The sequence below is a fragment of the Panicum hallii genome, chromosome 8, assembly GCF_002211085.1.
Source record: "Panicum hallii strain FIL2 chromosome 8, PHallii_v3.1, whole genome shotgun sequence".
Lineage (NCBI taxonomy): Eukaryota > Viridiplantae > Streptophyta > Magnoliopsida > Poales > Poaceae > Panicum > Panicum hallii.
The window spans coordinates 44451682-44469331 of record NC_038049.1 but is presented as its reverse complement, the minus strand read 5'-3'; the positions used below and the strand labels follow the sequence as shown (position 1 = coordinate 44469331).

The 17650-nt window shown below is 40.9% G+C and overlaps 2 protein-coding genes and 1 long non-coding RNA gene across 17 annotated transcripts; 1 reads left to right on the top strand and 2 right to left on the bottom strand.

Moving 5' to 3' along the window:
• Positions 1-1892: 1892 nt before the first annotated feature.
• LOC112902554 lies at positions 1893-9800 on the bottom strand. 14 transcript variants are annotated; one of them, XR_003230617.1, is made up of 10 exons: positions 9699-9799; positions 9179-9506; positions 8821-8898; positions 8461-8548; positions 7265-7394; positions 6501-6792; positions 3183-3364; positions 2877-3070; positions 2548-2680; positions 1893-2238 (listed from the first exon to the last, which is right to left on the bottom strand). It is a non-coding gene; the product is annotated as an uncharacterized LOC112902554 (long non-coding RNA). The 14 variants fall into 14 exon arrangements; XR_003230615.1 differs by having other exon boundaries at positions 8461-8781; positions 8856-8898; XR_003230607.1 differs by having other exon boundaries at positions 8461-8898; positions 9179-9377; positions 9453-9506; positions 9699-9769.
• LOC112902553 (myb-related protein MYBAS1-like) lies at positions 5397-7106 on the top strand. Its single transcript, XM_025971674.1, has 3 exons — positions 5397-6044; positions 6171-6300; positions 6391-7106. Exons 1-3 carry the CDS (start codon positions 5924-5926, stop codon positions 6833-6835), a joined length of 696 nt encoding a protein of 231 aa, XP_025827459.1. The 5' UTR covers positions 5397-5923; the 3' UTR covers positions 6836-7106.
• Positions 9801-11767: 1967 nt separating the features above from the next.
• Positions 11768-17214, bottom strand: LOC112902991 (putative disease resistance protein At1g50180). Of its 2 annotated transcripts, XR_003230701.1 has the most exons (6): positions 16702-17214; positions 16162-16569; positions 13125-15916; positions 12961-13032; positions 12362-12503; positions 11768-12085 (listed from the first exon to the last, which is right to left on the bottom strand). XR_003230701.1 is itself a non-coding variant. In XM_025972197.1 (3 exons), exons 1-3 carry the CDS (start codon positions 17112-17114, stop codon positions 15791-15793), a joined length of 825 nt encoding a protein of 274 aa, XP_025827982.1. In that variant the 5' UTR covers positions 17115-17214; the 3' UTR covers positions 15698-15790. The 2 variants fall into 2 exon arrangements, 1 of the variants encoding a protein (XP_025827982.1); XM_025972197.1 differs by lacking the exons at positions 11768-12085; positions 12362-12503; positions 12961-13032 and having other exon boundaries at positions 15698-15794.
• Positions 17215-17650: the final 436 nt, after the last annotated feature.

Below are 17650 nucleotides of genomic sequence, written 5' to 3'. Positions count from 1 at the left end.
GACCTCAAGTCAATCTCTGATATGAATGGAGTTCCTGATCCTATATTTACCAAGCAGACCTGCATATAGTTGGCCGTGGCTAAAGTGATGATGTCAAACACATATGCAACACTGGCGTTGGTAATGTTAACTGTCGTCCAGTAGTTAACCCCAAGATAGAGATCACAGGCAGGGAGCTTATTCAGTGTATCATAATTCCCATAGCCAAAGGTAGCCCTCACGAGGTATTTTCCTCCTGGTTTTAGGGACCGCAACATGTAACAGTTCCGTGTCCAATTGGGGAAGACGCGGACCGTTGAGTACCGCTGTTCAAGGTCAGCAGGTTGCATGTTGTCTCGGTTGAAAGTGGATCAATCCTGCATCAGTGAAGCCTTCATCGGCAACATATGTTATACCTGTATTTCCATCTGTGTAATTCGGGCTTGTGGTATACCCACAGTCAATGCTTAGGAAACCTACAACAGAATAGACAAATATGGAGAAAAGCAGGAATGTAAGGGTCAGAGTGTATCTATTCCAACATCAAGTCTGCAACGGAAATACAAAGTTCCTTGCTCCAACACGAATTCGAAGAAAAACAAAGAATGCAATAGTGAATTCATGGGATTATTTTTGGTATAACAGTCATTAGTCACTTAGTCAGAATTATAGAACTTTCTTTCTCCGGCGGCTTCTCTCCACACAAGCACTCGAATTTTTTGCAATAATATGATTAGCGGAGACACTGCTAAATTCATTTTGCCTAGCCTTTTTGTACAAATAAACTTGAATCCAGTTGGACGGCAACTTGAATCTGCTCCTACATTACTAGCCCCCGAATCCGCTACATTAAGCCGGGCAAGAACCGAGGCCAAGACCGCAACTTGTTGCAGGCAGCATAGTTATCCATCAGAGCAAGAAAGTGGAGAGCAGGTGAGGAATGGAGACGAACCCTGGTGAGGAAGGACTCCCCATTGCGCCCCGTGCGTGCCGTGCCATGGCCGGCGGCGGCGGAGCCTTACTGGACTTGGGGATCAGAGAGTTGCACAGGGCAGGAAGAATACGGCCCAAACATCCGTGTGGATTTGCTGGGCCGAGACCACTGTTTACAGCCCTCAAAATCCTAAATAAATTGTATTCCCATTTGCATAGAAACCGCAAAAGTAAGTTTAATTTCTCGGTTGGGATTTTCATACTTGAACCTGTCTACCCAGTAAGTTCTGGATTCAGTATATATGCTCATACTTTTTAGATTTGTTTTAGAACTAATGGTTTTATTCTTTTGTGGTTGGCAACATGCCCGCAAGATACTTTGCAGCAACTTCATCAATCTCAGAATCTACCGTCCAGTCTCTCGGATAGGATATTGGCGTATTGTTGCACGTGTGTATACAAGCGCATGCATTTTTTCTAATCAAAACAATTTTCTAGGAACAATAAAGTTAACGTTAGTAGATTATCCACATCATAACATTTATTATTATGTTTTCTTTCAGATATATATAAGCACACCACCTTGAGCTAAGCCCATAAATCAAGCTGCGACAACCAGTGTGTCCTTGGCTCGCCGGTGGATGCCATGATTCATTTACAGTTTGACACAATTGAAGAAAAAAGGCCAACTTTTAGCTATAACATGAAAGGAAAAGGAAAAAGTTCGCTACTTACCAAGATGATCTAGCTGACCATGAACGCCAGAGGAGCTTAAACTCGACACAACCAGCAACAGGATAATCCTGGCCGTCCACACACGAACATGATGATCTCTCAACAACATTATTTTTTCCCGCATCTCCCACTAATCAATCACAGGAAAGTGAGAGCATTGAAGCCATCAATGCGAGCAGCAAAGATTTATATGTAGGAATTCGTGGCATAGTGTTTATCACCATCCTTAAACAAATACAACCGAATTAAATCCCACAGCTCATGACGCCTGTAAGTGTAGTTTAACATAACAACAGCAAAATGCTGTCATTTTGAACGTACGCAATGATAACAACACAAAGCAACATTGCAACCCTGTCGATGCAACAATGCTACTTTTGAACCCGAGGGCCAGACAAGCGGGAAGAAACATATATATTCAGCTATAGCTTGTCATTACTTGTGTTATCATTAAGGTACAAAAACATTTCATGTCAGGGTCAGGCCCTAACGTTTGGTAGGTGATGGCTGACTTCTGAGACTAGACTCCACTGTTCACCGTAAACAACTCCAGCATGAGCCACGCGCACAAGGATATCATTCCGACCGTACCTGCAAAACAAACCCAGCAGAATTCAGCATCTCAAACAAATCCAGCACACACATAATTTAGTATTCCCCCAGCATCGACATGTCTGAATCACGGCCACAAGCTGAACATCACCCCATCCTCTCGTCTATCTAATGGCCTAGTGCGTCAACGATAGGGTTAGGGTGAACCGATCTCCACTACGCCCCATGGCAGGACAAGTGTTGCCATGAGCTCACCATGTGCTAACCTCAGAGCACACAAGGCCAAAGCAACCTTAGGTTTCTGTCCATGTATTGCCCAGTGCATCCTGCTTTTGATAGCTCCATTACCTTTTGCTCCCTCCCTAGGCTCCACCTAGTGTAGTGTGTGTGCTGCGTGGTGAGACCAAAATCATGCGAAACGGGTGGTGGTTTCGGCTCCGGCTGCGTCGCAGTCGGCGTCCGCTGTCGTCACCGGGATCACCTGCGAAATTCCATGTTTCTTATCACCTTATGCTTTTGGGATAATCGTCTGGCTCGTCAGCCCGCAGGCATCTACATTGTGGCCGAGATTATAGCACTAATAGAGTCCAGGGTTCACGTAACCGGTAAGAAACCCTGGTTTTTCTACCATATAATGAAACAATCGAATTCTGCTGTAAACGGTTCTGAAGACTCACATTTCTTGTCCAATAAAGAATTTCTGGAACGAACTGCTTGGTCCATCAGCTTGTGGTGGTCTCCATCATCATAAGACGAGAATTGCTATCTTCAGATTGTTGATGGTCAAGATGATAGACAGCTTGTTTCTTTTTTTGCACATATGCACAATATGAATCCTCAATAAAAATAAAGCATTACGAAATTATTTTTCCTGCATGATTGCAAAGTTTCAGACAAGTCAATAAACTGACATAGTGCGGCATACTCATTCATGAATATACTATGACAAGCATCATTATCACAAAAGTTAATTGAATTTTTACTTCTTCATAACAAGATGGAGGGTCTAAAGGATTCCAGATGCACATATCTCCTTAGTGTTCGTAGATTCCCATTGTGTCCGTCTGTGGTGCGGTGTGTTGTAAGCTCTCTCCTTTTTAATGAAATACGTGCATGGCATGTTCTCAAAAAAATGGAGAGTCCAAAGGATTCCAGATGCACAAACCTGAGAAAATGACTTGACTTAGGTCATGCATTTGATGAACATGGAAAAAGGAAAAAAACCCTGAAGTTATCAATCAGTCCTAAAGTTAGTACATGCTGCCACATCCAGAGATGTGAGGAAGATGAGCTCTTGGTGCCAGTCACTTGGTCAGAGACTACAGCAAGCAACAGAGACACATAAAAGCAGCACAAAAGACAAACACTCAAACAGAACAATGACAGCAGGATGAGAAAATGGGAAGAACGATTGGGCTCTCCATTAGTAGAATAGAGCAGTGTTCAGTGTATAGGGAGCCTTCCAAAAGCAGGATAGATGCCAAGATAACAAGTTGGTGAGAGGCCGTCCCCGCCACCAAGTGGACAGCAATACAGGTTGGTGGCTTCCACCTCAGAGCTTCTTACATGCCTTTTCTCCCCTCGATCCGGGTCAGCCTCATGACCCTCACACAGGAAATGGTATTTAACTTTGTGCTCAGGGAACCTTTCAAGATCAAAACAACTAATTCTATGGCAATGGTGAAGTTAGGTCATGAGAATAAAAAAACTCATTGGGTCCCTACTGTCTAGAAACCTGTCATCTCACAGCTTTCTTCTCCATCAGGCATAAATGATATACAAAAGACAATAATGAGTGATAGAATGATGGTCAGGAGCTTAAAAGGATATATCATTCATCTCACTCACTTCTCAATCAACTAGGATGTCAGAAATATAACATAGATGGCATTCCTAGTATGATAAATCATGTTTATCTCTGATGATGTAATAGCAATACTGAACCAAGAAAAGGAAGCATGCTTCGAAAAGCAAATAATCAAAACTCCAAGATAGATAGACTGTTTACAATAGACAGCTATAACAGGGAGGAGGTGGCTGCTGTATCGACCTGCAGCTTACCTAAAGCATAAAGTTTGCATTGGAACTTGGCTATACCTTGATGTGATCATACGTTACATGTTAGCTGCATTCCATTTGGAATTCACTGTCCATGCACTATACAATAACAGTCAACAAACTATAAAATGCACAAAAATATGCAACCACAAGAAAATTGATTATTTTACTTTAACTGATTTATTAATTAGTTGATATATGTAATTTTGAAATATTACTGGCCATGTTCTGCTAGGTATATTGCTGCTATCTGCTACCCTCTGTAAAAAAAACTTCACCACTGCACTTTTGATACGTGCTATCTAAAACACTGCAGACATGCTATCAGTGGTATCATCGGTAAATCAGATATGCACTGCGTGATGGCATAAGTCATCCTAGTACTTGATAAAGACACACCAAATGTTACTTTTACGTGGTTCAACTAATACCAAAAGGACTACTTTACAAGGCACCCTCAGAGGAAAAATATGCATTTTGCAGATTCGCGTATGGCTTCTATTGAAGGTGTGTGCATGAGTGAGATATTTCTCTATGCTTAGGATAATGGCTGGCAAGAAAAGATGGATGGAGTCCTCAGTGCCAATGATAATGGCTGAAAGAAAAGAAAATGCTTTTCACTTCCAGGAGAAAGGAAATAGGGAACAGTCCAGGGAAGGTTTGCCATACTACTCCACTCCATATATTGTTGGTTTCTATGGATGTCATGGATTAGCATCAAGAATTTCTAAATGGTCAACTATGATAATTCATGGGGTAAAAAGTTCTGATGAAGAGTAGGGAGAACTTTTTTATTTCAATTTGTGGAAAAACCTGCCGAGTTTCATTTATAATGTCTGTGAAGCATCTAAAAAAGGAAAAGAAAAAAGATTGAACATTGTTGATGTATTTGAAGCGCAGACATATATCATGTACTCAATATGGGTTATCTAAAGCAAGAACCAGGATCCACTTCAGATGTCTATTCGTCTTATCAAAGAATAATATGCTTAAGGTATAAATGCTAATGGCTTATTAGATATAAAAAAAATCAAAATAACGATAGCCACAAAAGTTTCTCCATTTTTTTTGCAAAACATAACTAAACATCTCATTACACAGAAAAGAAAAGGAACATAGTGTTCTCTATAGTTTATGTCAAAATGATTGTGCTATTACACAAAAACAGTGGAGTCAACTCATGGTCACATAGCTAAAAGATCGGAGATAATAGTTACATGTATTATTCCGAATCTATTATAAACAAAGTCGGCTTGACTGTTCCCTTCCATAATGTGTAACTCAAACCAAGAACCAAAGGAAAAGAATTCTGTTAGCTGAGTCTGAGCACAACCCCAATGATAATAGGATCTATAGGATTCACTAAGTCACAACCACGATGTCATGTAACTATGCAAGTGCTTCCTCTTTTTATTTATTTATTCTTTTGGGAGAGAAGAGCTTCCCCTGTTGCCTATAAATGAGTGGCAAAAGCCAGCAAACCAGCACACAGCTTAAGACATAGTGGCTTCCTCTCCATAATAATTACATTCTTCCTGTCAGGCTGGAGTTCATCAAGGATCGAAACCTGAAACTGGAGCCAACAACCACACAGAGGAAGAAGAACACCAACACTGGTTCCCAGCCTATCCAAGGTAGAAGCGATCAACGTTAGTGTGGCAGTAACATGGTGACTGTGAGAGAGGAGATGCGTAAGGGGCCATGGACAGAGCAGGAGGACATGCAACTGGTATGCACTGTCCGCCTGTTCGGTGACCGTCGTTGGGACTTCATTGCCCAAGTCTCAGGTTTGAGGGGTTGGGGAACTGCAACTTAGGTAGCTATTTTGCAATCCTTAGCGCAAAGTCGCAAACATAAATGTAATCCTGTCTAACCAGCCCTCTTCATACTATATGTTCTCTATTTTCATGCAGGGCTCAACAGGACAGGAAAGAGCTGCCGCCTCCGGTGGGTGAACTACCTCCACCCTGGCCTCAAGCATGGACGCATGTCCCCGCATGAGGAGTGCCTTATTATTGAGCTCCATGCTCGGTGGGGGAACAGGTTTGATCCAAAGAAGTTTTCCAGAGAGTAGCTTTTCTGGGTTACTACATTTAGGTGAAGATAAAACGCAATCAAATTCTCTCTATATAGGTGGTCTAGGATAGCACGGAGGCTGCCAGGGCGCACAGACAATGAGATCAAGAACTACTGGAGGACACACATGAGAAAGAAAGCACAGGAGAGAAAGATGAGCATATCACCTTCATCCTCATCCTCTTCAGTGACATACCAATCCTGCCTTCTTGACACCTGTCCAATCATTGGGATGGGCGCTGCTGACACGCACAACGGCAGTAGCTGTGTCACCAGCACCCTTGAGAGCACCCAGAGTGCCATGGATGCATATCCCATTGATCAGATATGGAGGGAGATCGAGGAACCACAGGCACCTGCTTTCCTGGGCATTGCTGAAGGGAAAGAGAAGACATGCAGCAGTATTCACTGTCCTCTGCCATCACCTGCTATGTGGGATTACAAATTCCCTGAGATATTCTGGAAGATGGCAGACGAAGAAATCAGGATGTTGGCTCCATAATTTGGTTACAATAAATAAGGCCCTCGCTATTGAAGGCTGAAGGAATACATCTATATATAGGTCAGGTCACTCAGTTATCTGCCTAGTAGATTTACAGTACTTGTACTTACTAGCTATGTTTGCATTAGTATGGATTTCAGTATTTTAAAATCTATGGTAATATTGGAGGTATGCTCATGATGTATGTATCTATGTAGTGCGAGAATAGTTTGTATCAGTTTGTGCAATAGTGTGCAATACAACGATGCTCTATATGCATGATATTTATCTCTGCGAATATTCTCCTGATCAATTAACAGCGGACATGGTTTGCAGTTACTATTCATTACAATATGATAATAAGTTCAATGTTACATCTAAACTCATATAATTTCCAAGGCTCGGATAAGGCATATTGTAATCATAATAAAATATTTCGGGCTCACTTACAGATAAAGAAAGGCATACTGCATTTCTATATAAAGATCAGAATCATTTCTTAGACCTTCATGGCTATGTCAATTACATTCTCATTTCCCCCATAGAATTATCAAGTCCTAAAACTTGATCAAAATGACATCTGGAAACATCAAAAGGAGACAGGGAATAGATAAGTATTAGTCCTGACAAGATACAGGCCATGATAGACAAAAATTTAGTTTATTATATGATAAAAAAAAGACCACATGTTATTTGTACTAAAGAGAGTAACAGTCTGTTTATTTTAAGTTCAGTTCCAATAGAGATTTTGGTACACAAATGTACCCTGTCTATATGTAAGTTCGGAAACAGGTCAGAAACATTAGCAACAAGCAAAAGTCCTCTGATTTTCTTTTGTGGAATGCACTACCATTAGTTTTTTCTGGCCAATAATGATCAATCCTTTTGGACTACTATATATATATATATATATATATATATATATATATCAATATGAGCGAAAGGAATGGAACTGGTTTAGTGCAAGAGTGACTGATCTATCATTTCATCTTTCTATTCTTATAAAGCTCATTAGCATTAGGATTTAATAAAAAAGTTAAATCACACTAACAATAAGTCTAGAAAGAAGTTGCAGGCCAAATAAGAAAATCAATGAGTGTGATAAGGTAAATAAAAAGTGTTGATAAGTGGTCAGCACTTGGGACCTTTGTAGCCAGCTACTTGTTGAAACAGCTCCTGCGTATAACTAAGATAAGATTTTCTTCTAATTAATTAATAAGGTAGTGCATGGACCGACAATACCCAACCATTGCTGCTCTCTTTTACTCCACAGCATCCAACTTGGACAATAGCTTTGATATGGATAAGACTAAAAAGTTTCTTTCCTTTGTCTTCTGTTAGATTAAATAAAACAATGTACAGAAGGAAAAGAACACATGTTGAGGCTACCTACATCTACATATTTAGTGAATTCACAAAATGGAAAACAACTTAACAAAAGACAACATGTTAAGTGAACCAAATAGCAAAGCAGAGTAGCAGATTATGGCCATGGTGTTTTACCCGAGAGGAAATCAAAGTACCAGAAGATCACAAGATCTGATCATGTGGTGACATATTTTTAAGAAACTATGAAATGTTACTTAGCCATTTAAGGATATAAACGATGATATAAAGAGATAAATAGTACATAGGGAAGAACTAACCTGCCTAGAAGGATCAATCAATCACTTGACAAGCCTGCAATGAAGTAGCCAGCCAACAAATCAAGTTCAACGATCTTGTTACCTCCCCCTTAGATAAAGATGAAATTTAATTAGATAAGCTCCGATACATTTGTTGATTGTGTGACAATAAGACAAGGGTAAGAGTCCTGAATAAGAAATCAAACACAGGACACATCCCTGAATATCAAGGCTGCAATAAATAAAAGCCACAGCATAGGGTTGAACATGCCAAACTGATGCTGGAGTAGGCCAGTAGATTCGCGTACAAAATATACTTCAGCAGGCCATTGTCAGCAGACACTATTGGAAACAAATACTATCACAAAGAGTGTACCAGACCTTCAGCTGATGAACTTTATAATCAATCTTTTAACCTTTGAGTAGTGCAGCAAAAGTTGTTGCGATGTTCCCTGATACCTAAAATTGTTTGGTAAGCATTTGCCGATATTAATTACCAAGTGACACAAAGAAAGTTCCGCTGCGTCAAGTTATAAAGAATTTGGATGGAGTGAGAATGAAAAACTTATAACAGAGTAAGCCCCCCTCTCTCTACACATATCATTTTATTAAAAGGGGGACTTATATGTCACCAATAAATAGAGTTTCTTCGTTATCCAAAAATGTTCACACTTCACAATTACAATTTATCTCACTTCAAAAGAGCCAAATATGGAAAAAAGAAAATCCACCAACGTACCATATGCTCGCCGTTGTACACCTAATAGTAATCACCTCTCCACTTGTAAGCACCATGGGAGGGAATGCGTGTTACATTAAGGATGACCAAACAGCCTATCAATATCATCCAGCACCAGATTGGTAAGGCATTAGAATAACATGTGCTTGCCATCCCCAAAATAGAATATCAAATCCTGTTGCTGACTCCATAGAAGAACCTAACAGAAACACTATCGGATGAGAACCCAGTTGCCCATTTCAGTTGTTAATTTCCAGTTGGGCAAATATCCTACTTTGCCTCCCTCCACCTCATATGAGACCCTCCCATCGCGGCAGAGAACTCTATCCTGCCGCAGAAGAAAGAAATGTACTCATTGCAGCAATGGATTCTGGATCCGCAACCTCTCGGCTGCCGCCTAGCTTGGATTGGGGATTTATGACAGCGATTGCAAACGAAACGGCAAATCAAGCACTAATGTGCGAGATAAGAAACGTATCCCAGGAAGGAAAGGGAGGCATGAAATGGACCTTATTCTCACCTCGTTGTCGCCGGCGCCGGAGGAGACGGCGCCCTACATCGCCGGCGGCGGCAGTGGGGACGACCGGCCGAGCAGTCGTAGGCCTGGGCTGGAGGAATTATGATTGGGTCGGCCCGAGTAATAAGGTATGGGCTATTACAAGAGGCCCAAGGCCCACTACATGGACAAACGCATCTTGTTGCCCGCGTTCTCTGAAGCTCTGCTGAGGATCAAAGCAGAATGCAGTGTTCGAAACAACCGGAATCTATTCCTCGAAGAACAAAATCAGAATCATTTACTCGTTGCGAAATCATTACATGGCTATGTCGCTCGTATTTGTATTCATAATTTCATCAAATACAGAGAGATCTCTGTACATCAGTACGTGGACGAAGAAACTAATTAAACAGCCAGCAATCCTGCACGAGCATTCAAGTAGCTCACTGCAAGAGAAGACAACAATTATACAGTTCAGCACTGTAGACTGTACTGTCCATACAAACGGGGAAGCTTGTTCCTGGGTCAATAAGCCGGTTGAATCGAATGTTAAATCAGAACTTTCCTCTGCAACGCAGAGGAGCCGAACCTGCAAGATAAGTAAGTTCATTAGCAAGTATGTTTGATCTGCAAGGGGATGATGAGCTATTCTGTTAAATGGAAAAAAGACACTGGTGGGCAAAAGTGTGACCCATCGACCACTCTGCCTGTTTCACTATTTTGTGCTGCTGGATGCTGTGGAAGCGCAGGAACGGTGTTGCGTTCAGGAATGAGCAGCAGGATTTACGAGCACTCTTACAGGCCTGCAGGAATGAAGCTCGATTGTGGGAGTGCCGCCTGCCAAAATCGGCCGTCGGCGTCTGTGATGCCTGGTGTTCTGTATTTGCTCACGCGATGTAAAACTAAAAGGAAAAAATTCAATTAACTCCATTTAGCCAAAATCCGAATAACCATCTAAACTATGACTCATTTCAATTTACACCCTAAACTATGCTATAGTTCATGTTACCACATAATACAATTTGTCTTTTTTTGTTTCTCCATACATAAGTTGAATTTTAATCTCAAATTTTGCAGGGTAGCAGTGGACATCACAATACATATTAAAAAAATTGTTATAATTTTTTCGTTGTTATTTTTCATATAATTTTAAACTCCAATGATTAATTTATTATTAAATATCCTAACCTATCAAAATTATGATAAAAAATTATGATGTATTTTTTCTAACATGTGTTATGATGTGTTCTATTATCTTGTAAAATTTCAATGAGAAATGAAAAAGATAAATTATATTGGGGGTAATTTGAATCAAAGGGCATAGTTTGGGGTTAAAATGAACCAAATGAGACTATAGTTGAGAGGAGTAATTTAGACTTTTTCCAAACCAAAAAGATGATGGTGCTGTACTGAAATACTTTAGTTATCCTAAGGCCGCGTTGGGGCCATGAAATGAATCAGGTGGGGGATTCTCTTCTCTCCCCTTCCGTTGACCCTTCAAAAGAAAAAGTGTGCCTACAGTTCCACCCCATGCCATGAATCATGAAACGAAAGTTTTCCAAAAAAAAACAATCATGAACCGAAAGGCTATTGAAATTGCATCCATGCTGCTCTTAATTGTCCTGTTTTCTAGACCCTATTACGCCACCTTGAATTGGCACCGCGAGCATTACACCCCCTGAGGCCCACAGCCAATAGCCCAATCTTGTTGAATCTAAATGGCATGCAAGCAATGGAGCTACACTTAAAAGGCATTACTTTATAAACAAGAAAGGCAACAGTATAACAAAAATCTATAGACCAAGATTTTAAGTATATGGCAACGGCTAAAGAAACGTGGCGATAAAGCCAATATAGTTGCAATAGGTATAAATTGCCACAATGGAAATTTAGTTGCAAGCCGTTGCAATTAGCTTTTAAGGCAATGGATGCCTTGAAACGGTATTTGTGTCATGTTGCCATACTTGTAATTGCCACACATAGAAGCATTGCATTAGCTAGTTGTTGCAATTTCCGATGTCGTGGCAACACCATGCATTGCCACGCAAGTCGGCCGTTGCTATAGTATTTAGTTGCAACACTATGGCAATAGATTGTTTGGCCACGGCCAACGTCGTGGCAATAGGGGGTATTGCCACGCATATATTTAGTTGTGATTGATCCTATGGCAAATCAAATGAGTTCTAACTTCTTTAATTGTTCGGTAGGACATTGTACGACATCTTGTACATGGACACGGTGTCGTTTCTCCTATAGATGTACCAGCAAATGTAGCCTCTATAAATTTCTTGAATCCTTTTTGCCACTCTTCTGTTTGTTGTGGCAGGCGCACCCAAGACCTATCATCGCGCGAAGACATACCCCTCAATCTTTTCAATTAAAATGATACACAAATTAAAGTGATCAATGACCTGCATATACAACAATGAAAAAGGCACTTAATTAAATAAGTCTGTAATACAAATGTGTGTTTATACATAGAGTCCTTTGAATTCTTTGCCAACAGACAAGCAGTTTGAGAAATTATGTGTTTATAAATTCCCAATTATTAGATGTTCTCTACTGATGTTTACTGTATATATACTACATCTCACTTCTGTTGGAAAAGAACAACTTTATTTAACACAACGCACAAAAATTTAGCTAAATTAGCAATAGATTTATTTAACTTCCTAATCTAAACTCACCAACACATGACGAACGGCAGTCCTTTGCCTTCCTCCTCTTGCTGTCGCGCAAGTTTCTAATTAAATTGAAACTACAAATGACATAAATTTCTTGAATCCTTTCTGCCACTCTTCTGTTCTTTGTGGCAGGCACACCCAAGACCTATCATCATACAACGACATGCTTCCAAATCTTTTTTCAATGAAAGTGACACAAATTAAAGTGATCTATGGCCTACATGTATGACAAAAAAAGACACATAATTAAATTAATCTGTAATAGAAACAGGTAACTAGAATGGGTTTCGTCCAGAAAAACAAAAAAAAGAATTTTATGCAAAATTACTATGAAATCTTCACTGCGGGGCCTAGAAGACAACATCGAGTCCTCCGACTTCTTGGCCAACAGACAAGCAGTTAAAAAATTGTGTGTACAAATTTTCAATTAGTTGTTCTCTTTAACCAGAGCTCTCTGCCAGAACTTTTATTTGGTCATCTTTACCCTATAGTACTACATCTTATTTCTATTAAAAAAAGCAACTTATTTAACACAAAGCACACACACAAATAGTCCTAGTAGGTTTGCAGCAGATTTAATTTACTTCCTAATCTAAACTCACCTGCACATGACGAACAACGTCTATCCTTTGCCTTTCTCCTGCTGCCGCTCAAGCTATAATGTTTAACAAAAACTGCAAACGACAGAGAAAAATAGTCCATTGATGTGGTAACCAGTAATAATATAAGCAGCATATTTAATTTACAATACCTAATTTAAACTCACCTGCAGGTAGTACGTCCGTCGTCGATCTACTGCGGGGCAAATTGATCAGCTGTAGCCGCAAAGGAACACCAGCCAGGCGCACTCTTGCCCGCCGGCCGGCCAGCCGCACTAGCTGCTCTGCTCACGATGGCGCGCTGCCTGGTCGCCCCTGCTCCGTCTGCCGCCCGTCTCGACCACGACGCCACTGCAGTATTCTTTTCTTTGCGGGGCCAGTTGCTGGTTATTTGGGTCCACCTACATATTGAGCCAGCGAAATATATCTTGTTGCAATACAATGATTTATTGCCACAAATTAAATTAGCGTACACCAAAACGTATAATCGGTGGCAATAGCATCATCTTCATGCAGCCACTAAATTTTTTGTTGCAATATAGATAAATGTATTGCAATGCACGTGAGGATTTAATGCAATGCAACAAATTCGTAGCAATATCATTTACTACTCGCAACCACTTTGAATTTGGTGGCAATAACCCTTACATATTGCAACAAAAATAAAAATTATAATAACGGATAATAAATGTTGCAAAATTATCAGCTACTCACAACCATATTTCAAATGGTTGCAATTGCATCAATCATTTGCAAAGGAATTACAAAAAGGTTGCAATAACACCTATCTAATGCAACATATTTTGTGTTGTTCCAATGTGCTCCGTGGCATTAGCCCTAAAAACTAGTAGTGCTATCTAGGAAGAGAGAAACGGTGTGCTACTATTATCTAGGAAGAGAGTGATGAAATCTCGAAAAAAGGCAAGGGAGTAACTGACCTTAGTGGTTGCTGATGGCGTGGTAACTTGACGCAGCAGTAGATCAAACCAAAAATAGCACTGTATTCAACACGCTGCGTGCCTAATGGTGTCTCACATCAATGGAGGGATAGTTGGGGTGGACACCCGCCGCGTGCCTCAGTCCCTTCTCCACTTCCCCCACATCTTCTTTGCTGTCCGCCCGCTCACTATGCAGGTTGATAACAACACGGTCGAGTGAAGGAAGGTGCCCCATGCCCAAGTCGCTCAGGTCAAAATCACCATCGGTGAAGAAACGGCTCGGTCGGAGGCAGAACTCGAGGTGCTCAACCCTAGGCATAGCTCCTCGCGGGAACATGGATGGCACCGTTACGAAATTGAAGAATTTGCACACTCTCGCACACGGGAATGCATCGGCGCTAACCATGAACCTTTCCTCCACTGGTAGCTCTTGTAGATGACCACTCGCCCCCAGCCAGAGATGACGAAGAGAAGGCAGCATCCCAAGGATTTGGATGTCATTTCCTTCGATTTTATGAACTTCTATATCTAGGTAGGAGAGGAGGAGAAGCGACGCAGGACTAATCCAAGTTGACACTGAACTGGCTGTCCACATAACAAATCTACGGAGTCGTGGAGGCGGCACCCAGCCTTCCTTCATGTGCTCGTCTTCCCCACTGAAATCAGTGATCTCTAGACTTTGGATTTTCTGCAGACTGTTAAGGGACTCCACCAAAGCTTTGCCCACGCGCTCACCCAATCCTTCCCATCTTTGCAGATTGAAGTCGATGTGGACCACCCTCAGCTGGGAGAGAAGGCCCAGATCTTTCACAATGTCGGTAGAGTCCTCATCCACCCTCACTGTCTCCAGCACTTCCAGGGATGTCATATTCCTCAGCCCATTTGGCAGTCTTGTGTTATAGTTAACAGATAGGCACATCAATTGGCGTAGTTGAACAATGCCTGATGGCAGCTCTTCTATTAGAGTTCTTGATAGGTCTAATGTTTGCAAAAATTGTAGCCTCCTTATATTTTCTGGCAGCTCATCAACAAATGTATGTCTTAGCCCAAGATACCGTAGGTGAATTAGGTTCGCAATGTACCTCAGATTAAGATGGCCACATCCTTTAAGATCACAACCTTCAAGATCCAGTACACGTACAACATGAAAGCATGAAAGGGACGGCATCGAACTAATGGCAGAGCTAAAGATAGTAAAGGACCTCACTTGCGCCATGTTCATGTTAGCCCTGATATTTTCTTGGAGGGATAACCTGCGAATCTTGCTACGCCAAAATGTGCTTTCCTCAACTCCTCTTGAGATATTAACAAAGTTTTCTTCTCTCGACAATGAACAAATGAGATCAAGCACCATATCATGCATGCGGCAAGCTTGAGCCCGACCTTGTTCATCCATCTCTACTGGGTGAATCATACTTCTATTAATAAGCTCAAAGAAGTAACTCTCTCCAAGCTCAAATAAGTTATTGGCCATCTTTCCAGGTTGTACGAAGCCTTCTGCTATCCACCTCCATATTAATCGGTCCTTCCTTATCTCATAATCTTCTGGAAATGTACTTAGATCTAATAAGCATGTCTTTAAATGAGAAGGTAGATCATAATAGCTAAGGGACAATATCTTTCTCATGCCGTTCATATCATTATCATTTTCAAGTCCAGACCCAATACAGTCACATATGTTGGACCATTCTGTTACATTGTCCAACTTATTGGCCAACAGACTAGATATAGAAACAATAGCTAATGGCACACCTCCACACTTCTTTAAAATCTTTGTAGATACTTCAATAATTGTTTTAGGACATTTGTCTTCACTGCCAAATATTCTTCTGTAGAATAATATTTTGGAGTTCTCATGACTAAGTGGTTGAAGTCTGTAAGACCACCCACGAACTCTATCTGCAATGTCATTGTTGCGTGTAGTTGTGAGTATACAACTTCCTATGTCACTCTCATCCAGAGCACATCTTATTATATTCCATGAAATTATATCCCATATGTTATCAATGACAATGAAATACCTACGCATATGGTAGCAGAGGAGCCATATAAGTAATATTGGTTAGTTAAGTGCAAAACATTTATAAGATTTCTCAAGATGCCATGAAGAATTAGCAACAAGGTTCATATATAAATGGTTGGATGAGAAAATTTATAGTAAGCATGAGATAAGGCAATAAAATATTAACAAAATAAAGTAAAATAAATGCAACTTTTTCCAGTAATTCTAATAAACTTCAGGCCGGCTTGATAAATTGATCTGTACCTCTTGCCTTGGAGGAAATCTCTTAGTTGGTCGATAAGTTGCTTTTCATCGCATGCTGAGTTATGAATGCTCATGTGCCTTCCTTTGTCAAGTTCACAGAGTATACCCTTGAGAACTTTCTTCAAGTCAGGATTTCGAGACACCGAGACAAAAGCAGCACATTCAAATTGCCCTTTAAGCTTGTCATAAACTGCTTTGGCAACAGTAGTCTTGCCTAGCCCTCCAAATCCAACAATAGATACTACCTTTTGCTGTCTTGTGGGCATGCCATCTCCTCCATTTGTAAACCTCATGATTAGGTCGTTCGTTGCCATATCAATGCCAACAAGGTCAGTCGTTTTGGCATACAAAGCTCTTAAGCGTGCATCGATCATGGTTGTGGCAGGACTCACTATAGCAACATTGTACCTTGCCAAGGGAAAATAAAAAAAAACGAGAGATTTAGAAGGAAAAACCATATTCCTAAAGGATTTCAATTTCGAAAATCCAGATATCATTTTCTCAATCATAGAGTGATGAAAAGTCTTTTTTTTTCCAAACCTCTCACGTCTTTTGGCCACCTCCTTGATGCGATCCTTGATGTCTTTAAGCTCTTCTAAAATCTGACGGTGAGTGTTGCCTTTCTTGAATAACTTTACCATCCTCTTAACCAGATCTTTGGAGCTCCGTGGCTGGTGGGGATGGCGGCCCTCGACACGGACCAGGAAAGTGTCTATGACATCCTCCATGTCGTAGGACAGCTCCCTAATGTCGCGTGCCCAAATCCTGACCTGCTCGTCCAGCTGATCCAGAGGCACGTTGCCTACTTTGTGCAGGGCGATGTGCATGCTCTCAAGTTCTCTCTCGAGGAACTGAAGGTTCTTCTTGGCGCCCTTTTGCAGGTTGTATTCTTCTCTGAGGAGGTCGTGCAGCTTCGGAAGCAAGCTGCTTAATGCCCCTATTGCAAACTCCATGGCGCTGCCGCTGGAGTGCTGATTTGAGGTTGGATGTGGTGGGCGGGGATGGAGCTAAAGATGCAGCATCCTGGTCTTCATATAGAGAAGGTAGATTTAATTTGGTTGCATTGTCGTTGTTTGGCCTGGCTAGCATATAGTAGCACAGAAACTAGAGGTGGACAATCATCAGTTTCTTAGGTGGTGTTTGGATCCAAGGGTAAATGGCAAAAGGGCAAATGGTAAAATTTTTGCTCCTGTCACATCAGATGTTTGGACGCTAATTAGAAGTATTAAATATAGTTTAATTAAAAAACTAATTACATGGATGAGGACTAAATGACGAGACGAATCTATTAAGCCTAATTAATCTATAATTAGCAAAATTACGGTAGCATTTGCCCTTTTGCACTTTGGGGTGTTTGGATCCAAAAGTGCAAAAAAAATGCAAAAGAGCAAAAGTTTTGCACTTTCTCTTTCTCTTTCCATGGGATCCGAATAGGCCCTTAGTTGGCTGGTCACTCAACTCAAGACATTGTTCAGAGTCGTCATTCGTT